The 12799-nt window shown below is 42.8% G+C and overlaps 1 protein-coding gene across 1 annotated transcript in view; it reads right to left on the bottom strand.

Annotated features, from left to right (window-relative positions):
- atp11c (ATPase phospholipid transporting 11C) overlaps positions 1-12799 on the bottom strand; it is a 41575-nt gene that overhangs the window by 235 nt on the left and 28541 nt on the right. Inside the window, exons 12-30 of the mRNA XM_069669449.1 lie at positions 12433-12630; positions 10685-10855; positions 10019-10233; positions 9795-9866; positions 9623-9696; positions 9392-9495; positions 9113-9294; positions 7988-8254; positions 7578-7755; positions 7361-7463; positions 7123-7268; positions 6824-6883; positions 6135-6262; positions 5365-5500; positions 5203-5268; positions 4978-5081; positions 4709-4865; positions 2168-2276; positions 101-132 (exon numbers count right to left, since the gene is read on the bottom strand). Of these exons, the coding sequence (XP_069525550.1) occupies positions 2172-2276; positions 4709-4865; positions 4978-5081; positions 5203-5268; positions 5365-5500; positions 6135-6262; positions 6824-6883; positions 7123-7268; positions 7361-7463; positions 7578-7755; positions 7988-8254; positions 9113-9294; positions 9392-9495; positions 9623-9696; positions 9795-9866; positions 10019-10233; positions 10685-10855; positions 12433-12630 (2466 nt within the window). The 3' untranslated portion in view covers positions 101-132; positions 2168-2171. The remainder of the gene's footprint in view (positions 1-100; positions 133-2167; positions 2277-4708; positions 4866-4977; positions 5082-5202; positions 5269-5364; positions 5501-6134; positions 6263-6823; positions 6884-7122; positions 7269-7360; positions 7464-7577; positions 7756-7987; positions 8255-9112; positions 9295-9391; positions 9496-9622; positions 9697-9794; positions 9867-10018; positions 10234-10684; positions 10856-12432; positions 12631-12799) is intronic.

Here is a 12799-nt window from a genome sequence, read left to right on the forward strand (position 1 = left end):
AGTAAAGAAAAGATTTCAATTTCACCCGCGGTTAACTGTTAACGCTCAGCAGAGACAAGTGACAAATACAGACAGTTAGGTTTGTCTCACTGTAGTTTACCTGGACGTTTGAAGGAGGCCATTCGCTGACAGCTAGTGGGAGAATAGAAACGCAGGTTAAATCGTGAAAGCTGTTGCAACAAGCCTGGTGCTACTGTTAACAGTAGATATTGGTGACCCTGGTCAACAGTGATGGGAGGTTGATACATACAGACCTGTCTACAGGGGGTGCACAGAAAATGAACACATCTAGATATTTTACAAGCACATGCTATTGGTTAATTAAACTTGTGCTTAATATAGGATTACACATGCCAAATTTAGTATATAGTCCATTATTATTATTTATCCATGAAGACTAAACAGGTTTAAAACATTCTGAATAATGTCAATAAATTCAGACAAGTTACACTCACCGGCCACTTCATTAGGTACACCTGAAAAACTTAATATAATCCAACACACCAGCTCAGCCATAAGATTTTCTTTCATGTTGCCTGTAATGTACAGGCTTTTTTATAAGCTGTCACAGAGGTGTTCATTCAATGATATTTCAGCGTCAAGGTCATAATTGGTGGTGGGGCTGCACTGAGCTGCATTATACTCAGAGGTGTTCCTAATACTCTGGCCCCCTCATGTATGTAAATAGGGAGGACAAACAATTAGAGACACGTCTCAATATAATGTAGTTCAGTACAACACCACCTTTAACTACGCCTCAGTAATAAACATCATTGAATTTATACACTTCAGACTCTTAACAGAACAAAAGTCAATACAGTCAACAACATGAAAGCAGAATCCATGGCAGTGCTGTTGCATTGAACTGAATTAGATTGTACATGTGTACCTAATGAAGTGGCCGATGAGTGTATATAACAAACAATGAACTTGTGAAATTATCCAGCACGTTTCATAAACTCATTTTAAAAAAGTGATTTTATAATGCATTTTTGCACCTCATTAATATAATTCAAGCCTTTGTTTGTTTGTTTGAAATCATTGTGTAAATTTTCCTTACAACTATTTCATAACAAAATCTAACAGGGTACAGCCAGTTATGATAGTGGCTGTTTGCTCATTCAAATCAAAGCAGCAGCCAATCAAATCACTGGACACTGACTCCCTGATGGCCTAGTTGTGGGACACCAACTGTGACCCTTAAGTTGTGTGCCTCTCTCCCCCCACAAGGCATCACTCTACTGTAAGCTATTTAATGTGTATAGAAAAAGAACCCCAAAAAAATGAATTTGTCAAATGAAACTGAGGGAATACAATTTAAATAGCTTATAACATTTGATAATAATGAGCTGCCCTTTAAAAGTAAATTGGATAATTTCACCGTTTTATGGTATAAATTATTGTTTTGTCTGTATTTATTCAAATTATTAAATTACATTTTTTAAAATGTTTTATCATGTGTTTCCATTCATTTTTTTGTCACCCCCCGTATGTAATGCAGCAGCATTCAGGTTTAGGCAACATCACATCATGCAGTGAGCTCAGTTCAGCACTTACAAATGCATCCATTATCGCCAAGAGAGTAAGCAAGCAGCGACCACTAACACAGGTATAGACGTGCACACAGTACGAAACAACCACGACCAAACCACCACGTCACAAACAGCACATGTGAATGTCACACTGGGGACTTTTTCGTCACAGAACACCTCTGATGTTTCACACGAGAAACAGCGACACCTTGCACTCAGAAATTCCAGCTCCAAATATGAATATGATGAGATGAACTGGCTTTAAAAACAGAAACAATGGGTTTTTAAAAGCACATGCAGGAGGTTATATCAGCTGGGCTTCAAAAGGGAGGCTGAAAGGAGCTTTGTGTGAACACAAAAACAAAACAAATGTATGCTTTGCAACATAAGGATGCATTCATGTTGCACCATTTTGACCATTTTTAACTAAAAATGTCGACTTGAAAAGTGCATCTCTTCAGCCAGCCAATATCAGCTTATACAACACATACACACACGGGGTCTTGTTGAGTGTGGCCTGAATGCCTTTGATTCTCTTGTTAAAAGTCAGAGTTAGGGACCAGAGCTGCTGGAGAGGTTGGCTCTGGGGGAGCGAGTCTTTGATTGGCTTATGTGGCCTGAAGGTGGGCTGGTACCTGTTTAAATGACAGTATTGGACTCATCTGAAAAGGTTCTCATGAGCAGGGGCCTGGCTGAAGACCGGGGAGACTGGGCGCTCCCGGCGCTCGAGTGACCCGGCTTCTTCTAGAAGGGTGAGGCAAGAGACACCATTGACATCACTACGCTGACAAACACAAGCACACTTTGCCTCTCTCTTTCTCTCTCTCCGTCTCGTTCTCTTCCTTGCACACTGACACACATAGACTCACAGGGAATAGACACATAGACACACAAAGACTTAAAAACTGGACAGGTGGAGAATGAAAATCAGTCCAGGTGCCCTTTGAGACACCTTTTCCTTCCAATTTATTACCCTGATTTTACAGGGCGAATATCCTTGCACATTTCTCACAAGTATGCGCGATTTAATGCACGCACACACGCACAGACAAAAATGTAGCGGCCCGCAGGGTTTGTGTTGAGGATCCAGGATGAGGTTGTTGACTTGAGCCTCATGCAGGCAGTTTTAGGTGCTTTGTCGTGCTGCATTCACCTGACTTGACATGCGGAGGCAGCAGGCATTGGAGCAGCACAAGCGGCCAGGAGGAGACACTGACTGATACGACTGGACAGACAAGAATGAGGACTGACTGCACGTGTTCAGCATGGACACCCGCTCCTACTCCACACTGCAGTTTTAGGCACACAGCAGCCCACTGACACAATCCCTTAAAATTTAATCTTCTAAAAGAAAGTTCTCATGTGCCCCCCAAGGAAAACATTCCTGTGGTTATAATGCATCTCAATTGTTTGACCTAATCTGTCCAACCAAGAGCGGACTTTAAAAAAGCCACAGAGCGCCACCCTGAGTTTCTTTAGAGATGAAGGACGGAGTCTAACAGTGGGAGAGGACGGACACAACAGGTAGGAAAACAAGCAAGACTCGCAGACACAGAAACTCTGCAGGGGGGGGGGGGGACTTAAGTTTAAGAGCTGACAGAAAGAAAAAGAGACCTCAGTCGCTCCACGAGAAGCTGTGAGTGCTAGCGGTCTGCGATAACATGAAGATAGTAGATGTCCCCGAGGAAGGAAGGCGATGTTGCATCTTTAGGGGAGGCAGGTCCAGTGAGAAGGAGAGAGGAAATAGGAGGGTGAGACAGAGCAAGGAGAAAGCGTTAAAGTGCATAAGCGAGAGCACCAGTTAGGAAAACAACGTTGAAAAGGATTAAAAATAAGTAAAGAGGGGTTGTTCTAAAAAGAATGCGTAGACCAGATGTGGCATCTGTTACCTAATTAGTTACCACAGAAAATTACAACATTTTAACCCGTAGACTTTAACGCCCACACTATGGCACATCCTGAATCTTCTCCATATTTCTTTTATATTTTGCTACACTCAAACAGAAAAATAAAACAGAAAACGCTGCATAAAGAACACACAGCTGCCATGTGGCTTCTCTCAAATATGTGCTAAAAGTTTAATTTATTACTTTTCCTAAATAAAAAACGAGTCTAGACATTTAATTTAACAACAACAAGCGTTGAAACACGCCACACAGCGCAGCGCCTAACACCAAACATTTCCAGCTGCTTGGAAAACACATTAGCCTCATGTGGAGCTAATGACAAAGAAGTCTGGGGAAGTTGTCTTCTGGAGGAAACGGGAGGAAAATGTACAAGTCCCTTTGAAATGCAGTCCTGCCAACAACTTGCAAATAAGCCCCGTGTCCCTCTTTGCATCATTGTGTTAACACTTTGTCCATGTCAGATACTATCAAATGTAATCAGAGCAACAAGCTAACCCCTCCTATTATATAATGCCCTTGACTGTTAGCTTATAGTAGCAACATAGTAGATAGAGGTGTGTTTGAAGGTCAACCAGAAATAACTTTGTATACCAGCAGCTTTCAAAGTGTGATGCGCGCCTCCCCTGCCCTGCACGCCTCAGTTCCGATCGCCAATCAGAACCTAGGCGATGATTGTCCAGGTCTACCGCAGAGTCATTGGACCCGGGTCTGAATGCTAATTGTATCCTTTCCCACTAAGCAATAACGCCGGGTGTTAGTGGGTTTTTTGACCAGGGGGAAAGGGGCTATAGATGCACCTATCGTTCACCTGGCACAAAGCAGTCATTGCTTTTCACCCGCTGCTTTTATGTTCTTTCAGGGGAGGCTCACTTTCCCACACTTTGAAAACCCCTGTTGTATACAATTCCAAAACATGTGGTTGAGGTATTATTTATTAATTTCTGACTCTTCCTCCCCCTCCTGATCTAACAACACAGGTGAGGGAGTTGTTGGTGAAGGCAAAGAGTCCTTAAAATACTGCTACTTATTTCTCTTCATATGGAAATACACCAAGGACGGGCTCCATTACCTACAACTGAACCCTTGAGAAAACAAGGGGTTAAATTATCATACAATTACATAAGGTTTGATTGCTGTGAATCTAGGACAGAGATAAGATAGGCAGAGGGGAGAGAGACAGAAAGGGAGAGAGACTGAGAGCAAGAGAAGTAGAGTGTAAATATGTGTGTCAGGTCAAGTGTGTGTGTGTGTGTGAGTTTCAGCTCTTACCTGTCGAGCGTTGGGCCCCCGGGGCTTGCGGAACACCACAAGCAGGATCTCTGGCAGTAGGCTGAGCAGGATGAGCAAGATGATGACCAGCCAAGCTGACACCGAGCTCAGCATGTTGGCAAACACAAAGTACAAACGTTGCTGCCTCAGGAAAGGCCTGCAGGAGAGGGAACACGTGGGTTTAGACTGGCTGCAAGAGCAACCGGGGCCGAGTAGAAATGAAAAACGACAGATCAGCTAATATGACTATGTAGGTGTAGTTTTCTAACCATATTATTCCTCCCCAGAAGAAGCTGAAAAACACGTAGAAAGCAAGCGAGCCCCAGATTACGAAGTGGTTGATCCACGTCCAGTGCCGCGTGTCGAGAGCAAGCTGTAAAGGTAGAGAGAGGTCACGAAACACACTTTGCAAATATCCAATGCACTTCAATTTTCTGCAAGACTTTATATTTTTCTTTTATAAGATAAGATAGATAAACAGGAGAGTGGTTTACCTTTAGTGTGACCGTGAAGACGAGGACAGTGAAGACAATCGTTCCGTACGACCAGTTGCCAAAAACCTGTATTGAAAGACAAATGAGCAAATGTACTTAGTAGACAATGACCGATCAAGTAATTCAATATCATGCCCATTAAGAAGGTGAGTTAAATCCTACCTGGCCGTTATCTTGCAGTGCCGGGTTACTGAACAAAAATCGGACACCAAAGAAGAAGAGCAAGCCATGGAAGACTCCGAGTAAAGTCCAGTAGAGGAACGGGCCCCATCGTAACATTGCATTCTTAGCGATCTCTCTAAAGAAAGTCACAAAGGGATTGTTTTTGTCTCTTTGCATGTAATCGCAGGTTTGAAAAGGGGAACCATAACATATTTGAGTGAGGAATAAAAGAAAAACAGCTCTCCCAAAACCGTAAAACTGAAACTCACACTTTTAATGTTGTTTAATATCATAAATAGAGTCTTAAGTTGCTCCATCAGACAGATTAAAGAGCAAATACAGTGTCAACAATTACACACAAACTTATAAAAAGTGGACAAAAAAGGCAAATAATTTCTGAGATTTTTAGAAAGCAGAAATAACCAGTTAAATCTGGCTTTGGAGGTGCGACTGAATTTAAAATGTTGCTTTGTTAGTAATATAATATGGATAAATAGTAATAATAGCTCAGGCTACACCTTGTGAGTCATTGCTACTATGTCTTTTTGACTTCTGACTGCGCAAGTACATGTTTTCCTTTACATTTCTAATAATAACTGTTTAACTCGTTTAATTGAAAGAACAATATAAGACATTTTCTATTTAATTAGTTTATCCAGTTACTATTGCTCCAAACAGCATTCTTTATTCTAAAAAATAGAAAGGAAAAACGTAGAAAAAGGAAGCAACATAAGCAGTAAACTGCTGATATAATAAGTTACTTTGTTTACCTGTAGAGGGTAGCATTGTCCAGCAGCACCTCAATGCACATGTGCTGCTCCAAGAGGCTGTAAGCCAGGATGGGCATAGAGGTGAAGCAGATGTTGTACATCGTCAGATAGGCCGCGTCATACAGGGGCTGGGGAGGATGGGAGCAGGAGGGGGGGGAAGGGTTGGTAAGGAGGAGGGAGGAGGAAGGAACGGGGCAACCAGGGGTTAATATCACGGAGAGGACAATGCTCACACACACCATCATTCTTGCACTGACAGTATGCCATATAAGCAGGCTTATATACTGTACATCTTACATGTACTCGAACTGTGTCAGGGGCCATGAGGCATGACAGAGATCGAAATATTCACCTTTCACAAATAGAAATACCAAAATATAAACGTGTTTAAAATCATCTACTGCATGCTTAAATTAATATGATGCATCATTGAGAGAGGATTACATAAAATCCACAATGTACAACGGTGGCAGACCATGACACATGGCTGCAGAAGTGCTATGCAGTTATAGTCCGTTTACAAACATATCAATCAGAGCTCAAACATCCCGGGGGGGCAGTGAGGTAGGGGCAATCTGAGGGAACGAGTCCGGCATTCAGGAGGACGAGGAGGTGTGGATTCAAGGGACACTGCCTCCTTTCATGTTCAGAACATCTTTGAACCTCAAAGGGCCTCAGCTCATACTCACTTGCTGGGAGTAGCCACAGAAGAACTGGTACAAAAACTGAGGTAAGATGAAGCAAAGGTTCTGCAGGCAAACAGAGGAAGAAAACAGTCTCACACACAGAACATCACATGCATTCATACAGTAAGTTGTGCTGAATAATGCGGTACATAAACCTGAGCTCTAAAATCTTCATTTGTGAGGAGGATTTATTCTGCCAAATCAAGTCAGGGTGTGGGTTTGTTTGAGAAATACAGGCTTTACTAAAACCCACAACAAATGCTTAGCCTGAAGAATAATATCAGTCGGTGTGTTCCTCCTACCTTGTAAAAGAAATACTGCACCAGGTGTGCAATGCGAACATAGTAGAGATGCCCATGAGCCAACAAAAGTTTCTTGAGGTGCTTGAGCTTGGGGATGGCATAGTCACTGTTCCTCACTGCCTGCCGACCCTCTTTACCCTTAATACCTGAAACACAAAGAAGATATAATATCACATCGTTTCCTCCAGCTGAAACAACAATCACACGTGTTCATCAGCTTCAACACAAGATTCCTCACCAATGCCAACATGGGCTTCCAAAATCATGCTGACATCATTGGCACCATCTCCAATGGAGAGGGTGATGGGGCTGCCTTTGGAGTTCTTCACCATTTTAACTATCTGAAGACGGAGAAACACAAAGAGACAATTATCAAGTAACTACTCAGCTAAAAAATATGTATTTAAATTAATTACTGAATATATATTTTCCTCATTGTAACCGATTGCTCTGACCTGTGCCTTCTGTAGAGGAGCCATGCGGCAGCAGAGCACAGCTGTGCAGTTCTGACAGATCTGCAGGAACAGGTTTTTGTAGCGACTTGAGTTGGATTCAGCGGAGGAGCTGAGCACCATCGAAAGTGTGGCCCCATCTATGATGAAACCATAGTCCTGGTTTGCAGAGGACCAGCTCCTACAGAACAGACAGAAAATTTGGTTTAACCATCATCCATCCCATCCATCCATTATCTATACCGCTTATCCTGTTCAGGGTCGCTGGGGGCTAGAGCTCATCCCAGCTATAATTGGGCGAGGGACACATCAATCACAGATCTGGTTTAATCATCAATAAGATTAGATAAAATGATCACACTAACGCAAGAGCAAATCATTAGGTGATCAACTATGAAAGTCAAGGTACCAACCTGGTGACTCCTGCCTTGACCGGTGGTGCGTCCTGCACAGCCTTTTTGTGGTATTCAAGCAAGAGCTCATGCAGCCGCTCCTCCCGCCTCCTGCCTCCTTCCTCCAGAGTCCGCACTGTCAGCTCCAGCAGCTCTGTGCTTCTCTGGAACAATCTGCAAGCATAACAGGTGGACTTTGCCGTCTCCATCTTGTCCCCGGTTAGGACCCAAACATTCATGCCCGCCCCCTGCAGAGCCTCCATGGTCTCAGCTGCCTCTTCTTGAAGCCTGACGAAGAAGAACACAAATACAAGACATGAGACAAGGGAAAGATAACACTACATACACTGTCACATAATAATACTATGACGATAAAGAAGCCAGCCTGGAAAAAGGCTGCTGTCATTACTTGTGCCAATGGAACTTAAAACTGAGATAAGACTGTCATAAATCTTTTACTCCCATCATTCAGGAAGTCACTAAATACATATTAATGTAAATTAATGCATGTAAAAAACTGGGGAGTTAATGCCTTTTTTAAATGTAAATAATAATTATTAATCAATACATGCTGCCTGTAATCCAGTTATTAAATCTTGGTTTGTGGAAGAGTACCCAATGTTAACCACAAGGTGGCGGTGTGAGCTTACATTACAAAGTTCACAAAGAATGGGACTTAAGCCGGTCACCATCCATAAAAAGGAATTAGATAGGCAACATCAATGCGAACAAAAAACTACTAAGAATCTAGTGACATGTGACTAAAGGCATGAAGCAGGACAATTGTTCTCTACTGTTCTCGCTGCAGGAAATGTTAAAGTTGCATAAGCAGAAGATATCCATTACAAAGGAGGAAAGAATTCATTTAAGCACCAGAACAAAGAGGCGACTATAAAACAGTAATGTTCTTAGGAAGCGTGAGTCAGACGGAGATGTTTGCGGCAGGCCATTGCAGGGAACTTTTTTATGGTCTATATTGAGATTTCTAATTATGTTTTTCCCCCATAATTCTTGGTACTGATCTTTACTTAGAGGAAGTGGATAAAAGTGACAAACAGTGCAAAGTAATATAAGAAAATTAAATACACTGGACAGCTTTTACAGGTTCTAGTGAGAGCTGTGTAGTTATAATGTTTGAGCACGCACCGATCTTCGACAGCAGTCGCTCCTATTAGACTCATGCCAGTCTCCACTTGGTTGTAAACAGCCATGAGCTTCTCCTCTCTGTCCTGCAGAGCCAGCCTTGCTTCCCTCAGACCTGCGTCTGCCTGGGCGTACTCCTCTGCATTGAGATATTTGTAGGCCACGCATAGCGTCCGGTAGCCCTCCTGGACAGTGAAACACAAACACCCAATATTAAGTTTATACATGTATAAATCACAAAAAGTATTGGATTTAGAAAGGCAATTTTGTTATGTCACCCACCGTTGCATTACGCTCCACATGCATGCGTATCCTTTCGACTTCCTCTTGTTTGACGCGGGGAAAGATGGAGGAGTCTGCGCCCTTACAGAAGAGCAGTGTATCACCTGGATACAAACACACACACACACACACACACACACACAAACAAATACACGGCGGTGAGAGGGATGGCTGAGGGCCAACACTAAATTACAGTCGATGCAATAAACCCGACAGTAAACTCAAGCTCACCTGATTTGGATCTGACTATTACACTCATTCGCCTTCTCACGGGGTCAAAGTTCAACACGTGAAGCAGTTCATACCTTTGGGACGTACACAAAAATAAGAAGTAGACAATAAAAAAGCTGTAGTACAACAGTAAGAAGAAAAATGAGTCCTGTCGATGTAATCACAGACTTACTTTTCAACGTCGTTGTTCCTGTTGAGAATTTTCATGGTTTTACTTTCAAGACCAATAAATGTGAAGCCGTACCTGCAGATGGAGACAAATTATCACTAATGAGCCTTTTATGCACTAAATGAATGAATCTTGTAGTGAAATGTGTACCCACTACTATACATTAAAATAATGTGCTTTAAACAATTCTCACAATGTTACTTAAGTAATAACAGCCGATCTCTTACCTCATGGCACCCTTGACCAGAGCAACCTCATCAGGTGAGGAAGCAATAAAGCCTTTCTGCTCCGGCAGTGGTGGATGGTGCACATCTCCGTCCACCCCTAAGCCATCCACCTGGTCTATCAGTCCGTCCTCTTGGCCTTGACCCTGATCTGTGGACTCCTTCACTTGGACTGTGTGGCAGAGGCACAGGGCGCGCAGAAACAGCTCCTCCCTCTCCTAGTAGCACAACATGAACATGGTCTTAATGCAATAAAAGGACACACTGTGATTGAACATGAACATGATCACGGCTTCATGCAATAAAATGATTGCACGTTCGTTGATTACCTTTTAACATAATAATTAATTAATTTACAGCCTCACACAGAGCCGTATACAGTAGCTGGAGTTCAGATAAAGCTCAGAATTTACAACCATTCTTCAACACGGATTTCTTATCATCATGCGTGGTGAAGTGCACCAGTGTGTAAAGTGTTATCAGGCGCTCACGTTAAGAGCACACAGTCAATTTGCTCCCCCTCCATGTTGAGGGCTTATGTTGACATGTCAAGGAGGATGTATGTGGGTGACCTATGAAGGGTCTTTCTGGGCAGCGAGCTATGTAATGGCCATATGTTGCTGCCTGTGTGATTTTTAACAACAGATGGAGGGACGCCGCAACACCCACCCTGCCAGCTTTCTGCTGTAGTTTGCTCACAGGTCCATCTGTGACACAGAACCCGTCCAGCTCCGTGCTCGCGTCCCGGTACTTGTACTGGAAGCCGTCGATGCAGCACTCGATGAACTCCATGTTGTTCTGAGTGAGGGTGCCCGTCTTGTCTGTGAAGACGTACTCCACCTGCAGGCAATGTGATAAAAGTACATGACTCTACTGAGATCATAAAAATTCAGCCTGCCCGTTTAACAGGCTCCAACAATAAGAGGAGGCAGTTACTCCCAGAATAATTTACACTGCATTAATCTGTTTAACGGAGCATCACCTTTAAATGAAGCAATCATCTGGCAAACCAAGCGTGACTGATCAGAAGTGCCATAAAAAACAGGTGAAGTCGGGACTGTTCAGCCAATCTGGTGTTGTTATAAGCAGCTTATATTTACAGCAGTACTGAAGGGATGAGTCTGGAGCCCACATGGACCGACAGACTTGATTGTTTCTTAACAGATATTTAGCTTTTTTTGTGGCTATGAACGATAAGCAGGATAACATAAAAGCTTTAGTTCATAAATAAGGGGGAAGTGCTTTATCAATCATATGTCATAAACCCTGCCACTAGAGTAATTTAATCAAAGGAAAAAGTGACATACAGCAAAGTTATTTCAACTCATTTAGAAGCGGTTTGACACTAGTGTCACTCACTCCCTGTTTGGAGCTTCTTTTTCAAAAGTCTTAAAGGAACAATTCGCCCGCGGAAAAAGCCACTATCAGTCAAAGCTGGTGTTCTCTGTGATCGATAAAAGATAGGATATTTGAAATTGGCGCCATAGCTGTGGAGAAAGTTGTACAAACAGCTCGTGGTTTCGCCCATTCTATGTTCCTACAACACCCAGCATGCATTGCGCCCCTCCCTCTGAAAGGAACGGCCCAGCGAGAGACGCTGGAGTGAATTATTCCCGTTTTCGCTGCAGGCAACAGCTCAGAGCGGTACAGAATCCGAAATACGATGAGAATAAACCTGTGGATCGTCTAAAATAACTTCGGGTGTGCAGTCTACATTTCAAAACCTGACAATTTTGATGAATGTAAATGTGTGAGAGGGAAAACAGGAGAGCAGGTAGTTTTCAAGGAACCTCACAGAACAAATTATTACATTTTACAGTATGTGTTTTTTTAAATGTCCTAGATTGAGTATAGTTTAGTGACCTCCCTGGGCTCCCTGGGCTCCCTGACCTCTCCAATGGGTCCTGGAAGACCTGGCGGAGGTCTTCCAGGGCCCATTGGAGAAGCGGATAGCATCTTCCAAAGGCACAGAGCGAAACTGCATTTTTTTCCTTCCATAATGGCATTAGCTCCCCGTAATAGCATGATAGGACTGAGCTTGAAAATCGGCGAACTGGTCCTTTATATGTGGAGTGCTAGTAATCGTTCTTTATATTACACTTGAATATTATTGTGGACAAGGCATGTTTACTGCTCAGGAAAAGGTTTACATCTTCACAAATCATAAGTATAACTTTACAGAGCCAGGCTAACATCAAGAGCCCCTTCAACATTTCTTCAGATTCGATCAATGTTTAAGCACATTCTGTTCTTCTTTGTAATATTTCAGGACTTTTCAATGCCTGAGAAGATTAATAAAATAATTGAGGGTTTTATATAATATATGGAAATGCTGAGTGGTCAGAAATCAATTCAACCACGAAATTCATTCCTGCCATTTCAGCGCTGCCTCATTAAGTTTTGTCCCTCTGCCTGACCTGTCCCAGCTCCTCGTTGAGGTCTGACGTGTTGACCAGCGCTCCCTCCTTGATTTCGGGGTCGAAGAAGTCCTTGTCCCACGTGATGAAAAAGGATCCCAGAAACTTTTGCATCTCCACCGTCACATACATGGACACCGGGATGATGAAGTTGAAGAGCACCATGAAGGACAGGAAGTCAGTGAACATCTTTACGTACTGTTGGAAAATATGAAACACAGACACCAATTTAAATATTTATCTTATCTTGTCATCATATATTGCAAAACTGGTCTCTGCACACTTAGACTTATGTAAGCAGGCCCAGAACATTTGCATGCAGGGGGGTGCACTGTACACAGTATGCATCACATAGTTGAGACAAATG

The sequence above is a fragment of the Semicossyphus pulcher genome, unplaced genomic scaffold (genome assembly GCF_022749685.1).
Source record: "Semicossyphus pulcher isolate SPU_LCO1_2020_fin unplaced genomic scaffold, fSemPul1.0.p SCAF_2, whole genome shotgun sequence".
NCBI lineage: Eukaryota > Metazoa > Chordata > Actinopteri > Labriformes > Labridae > Semicossyphus > Semicossyphus pulcher.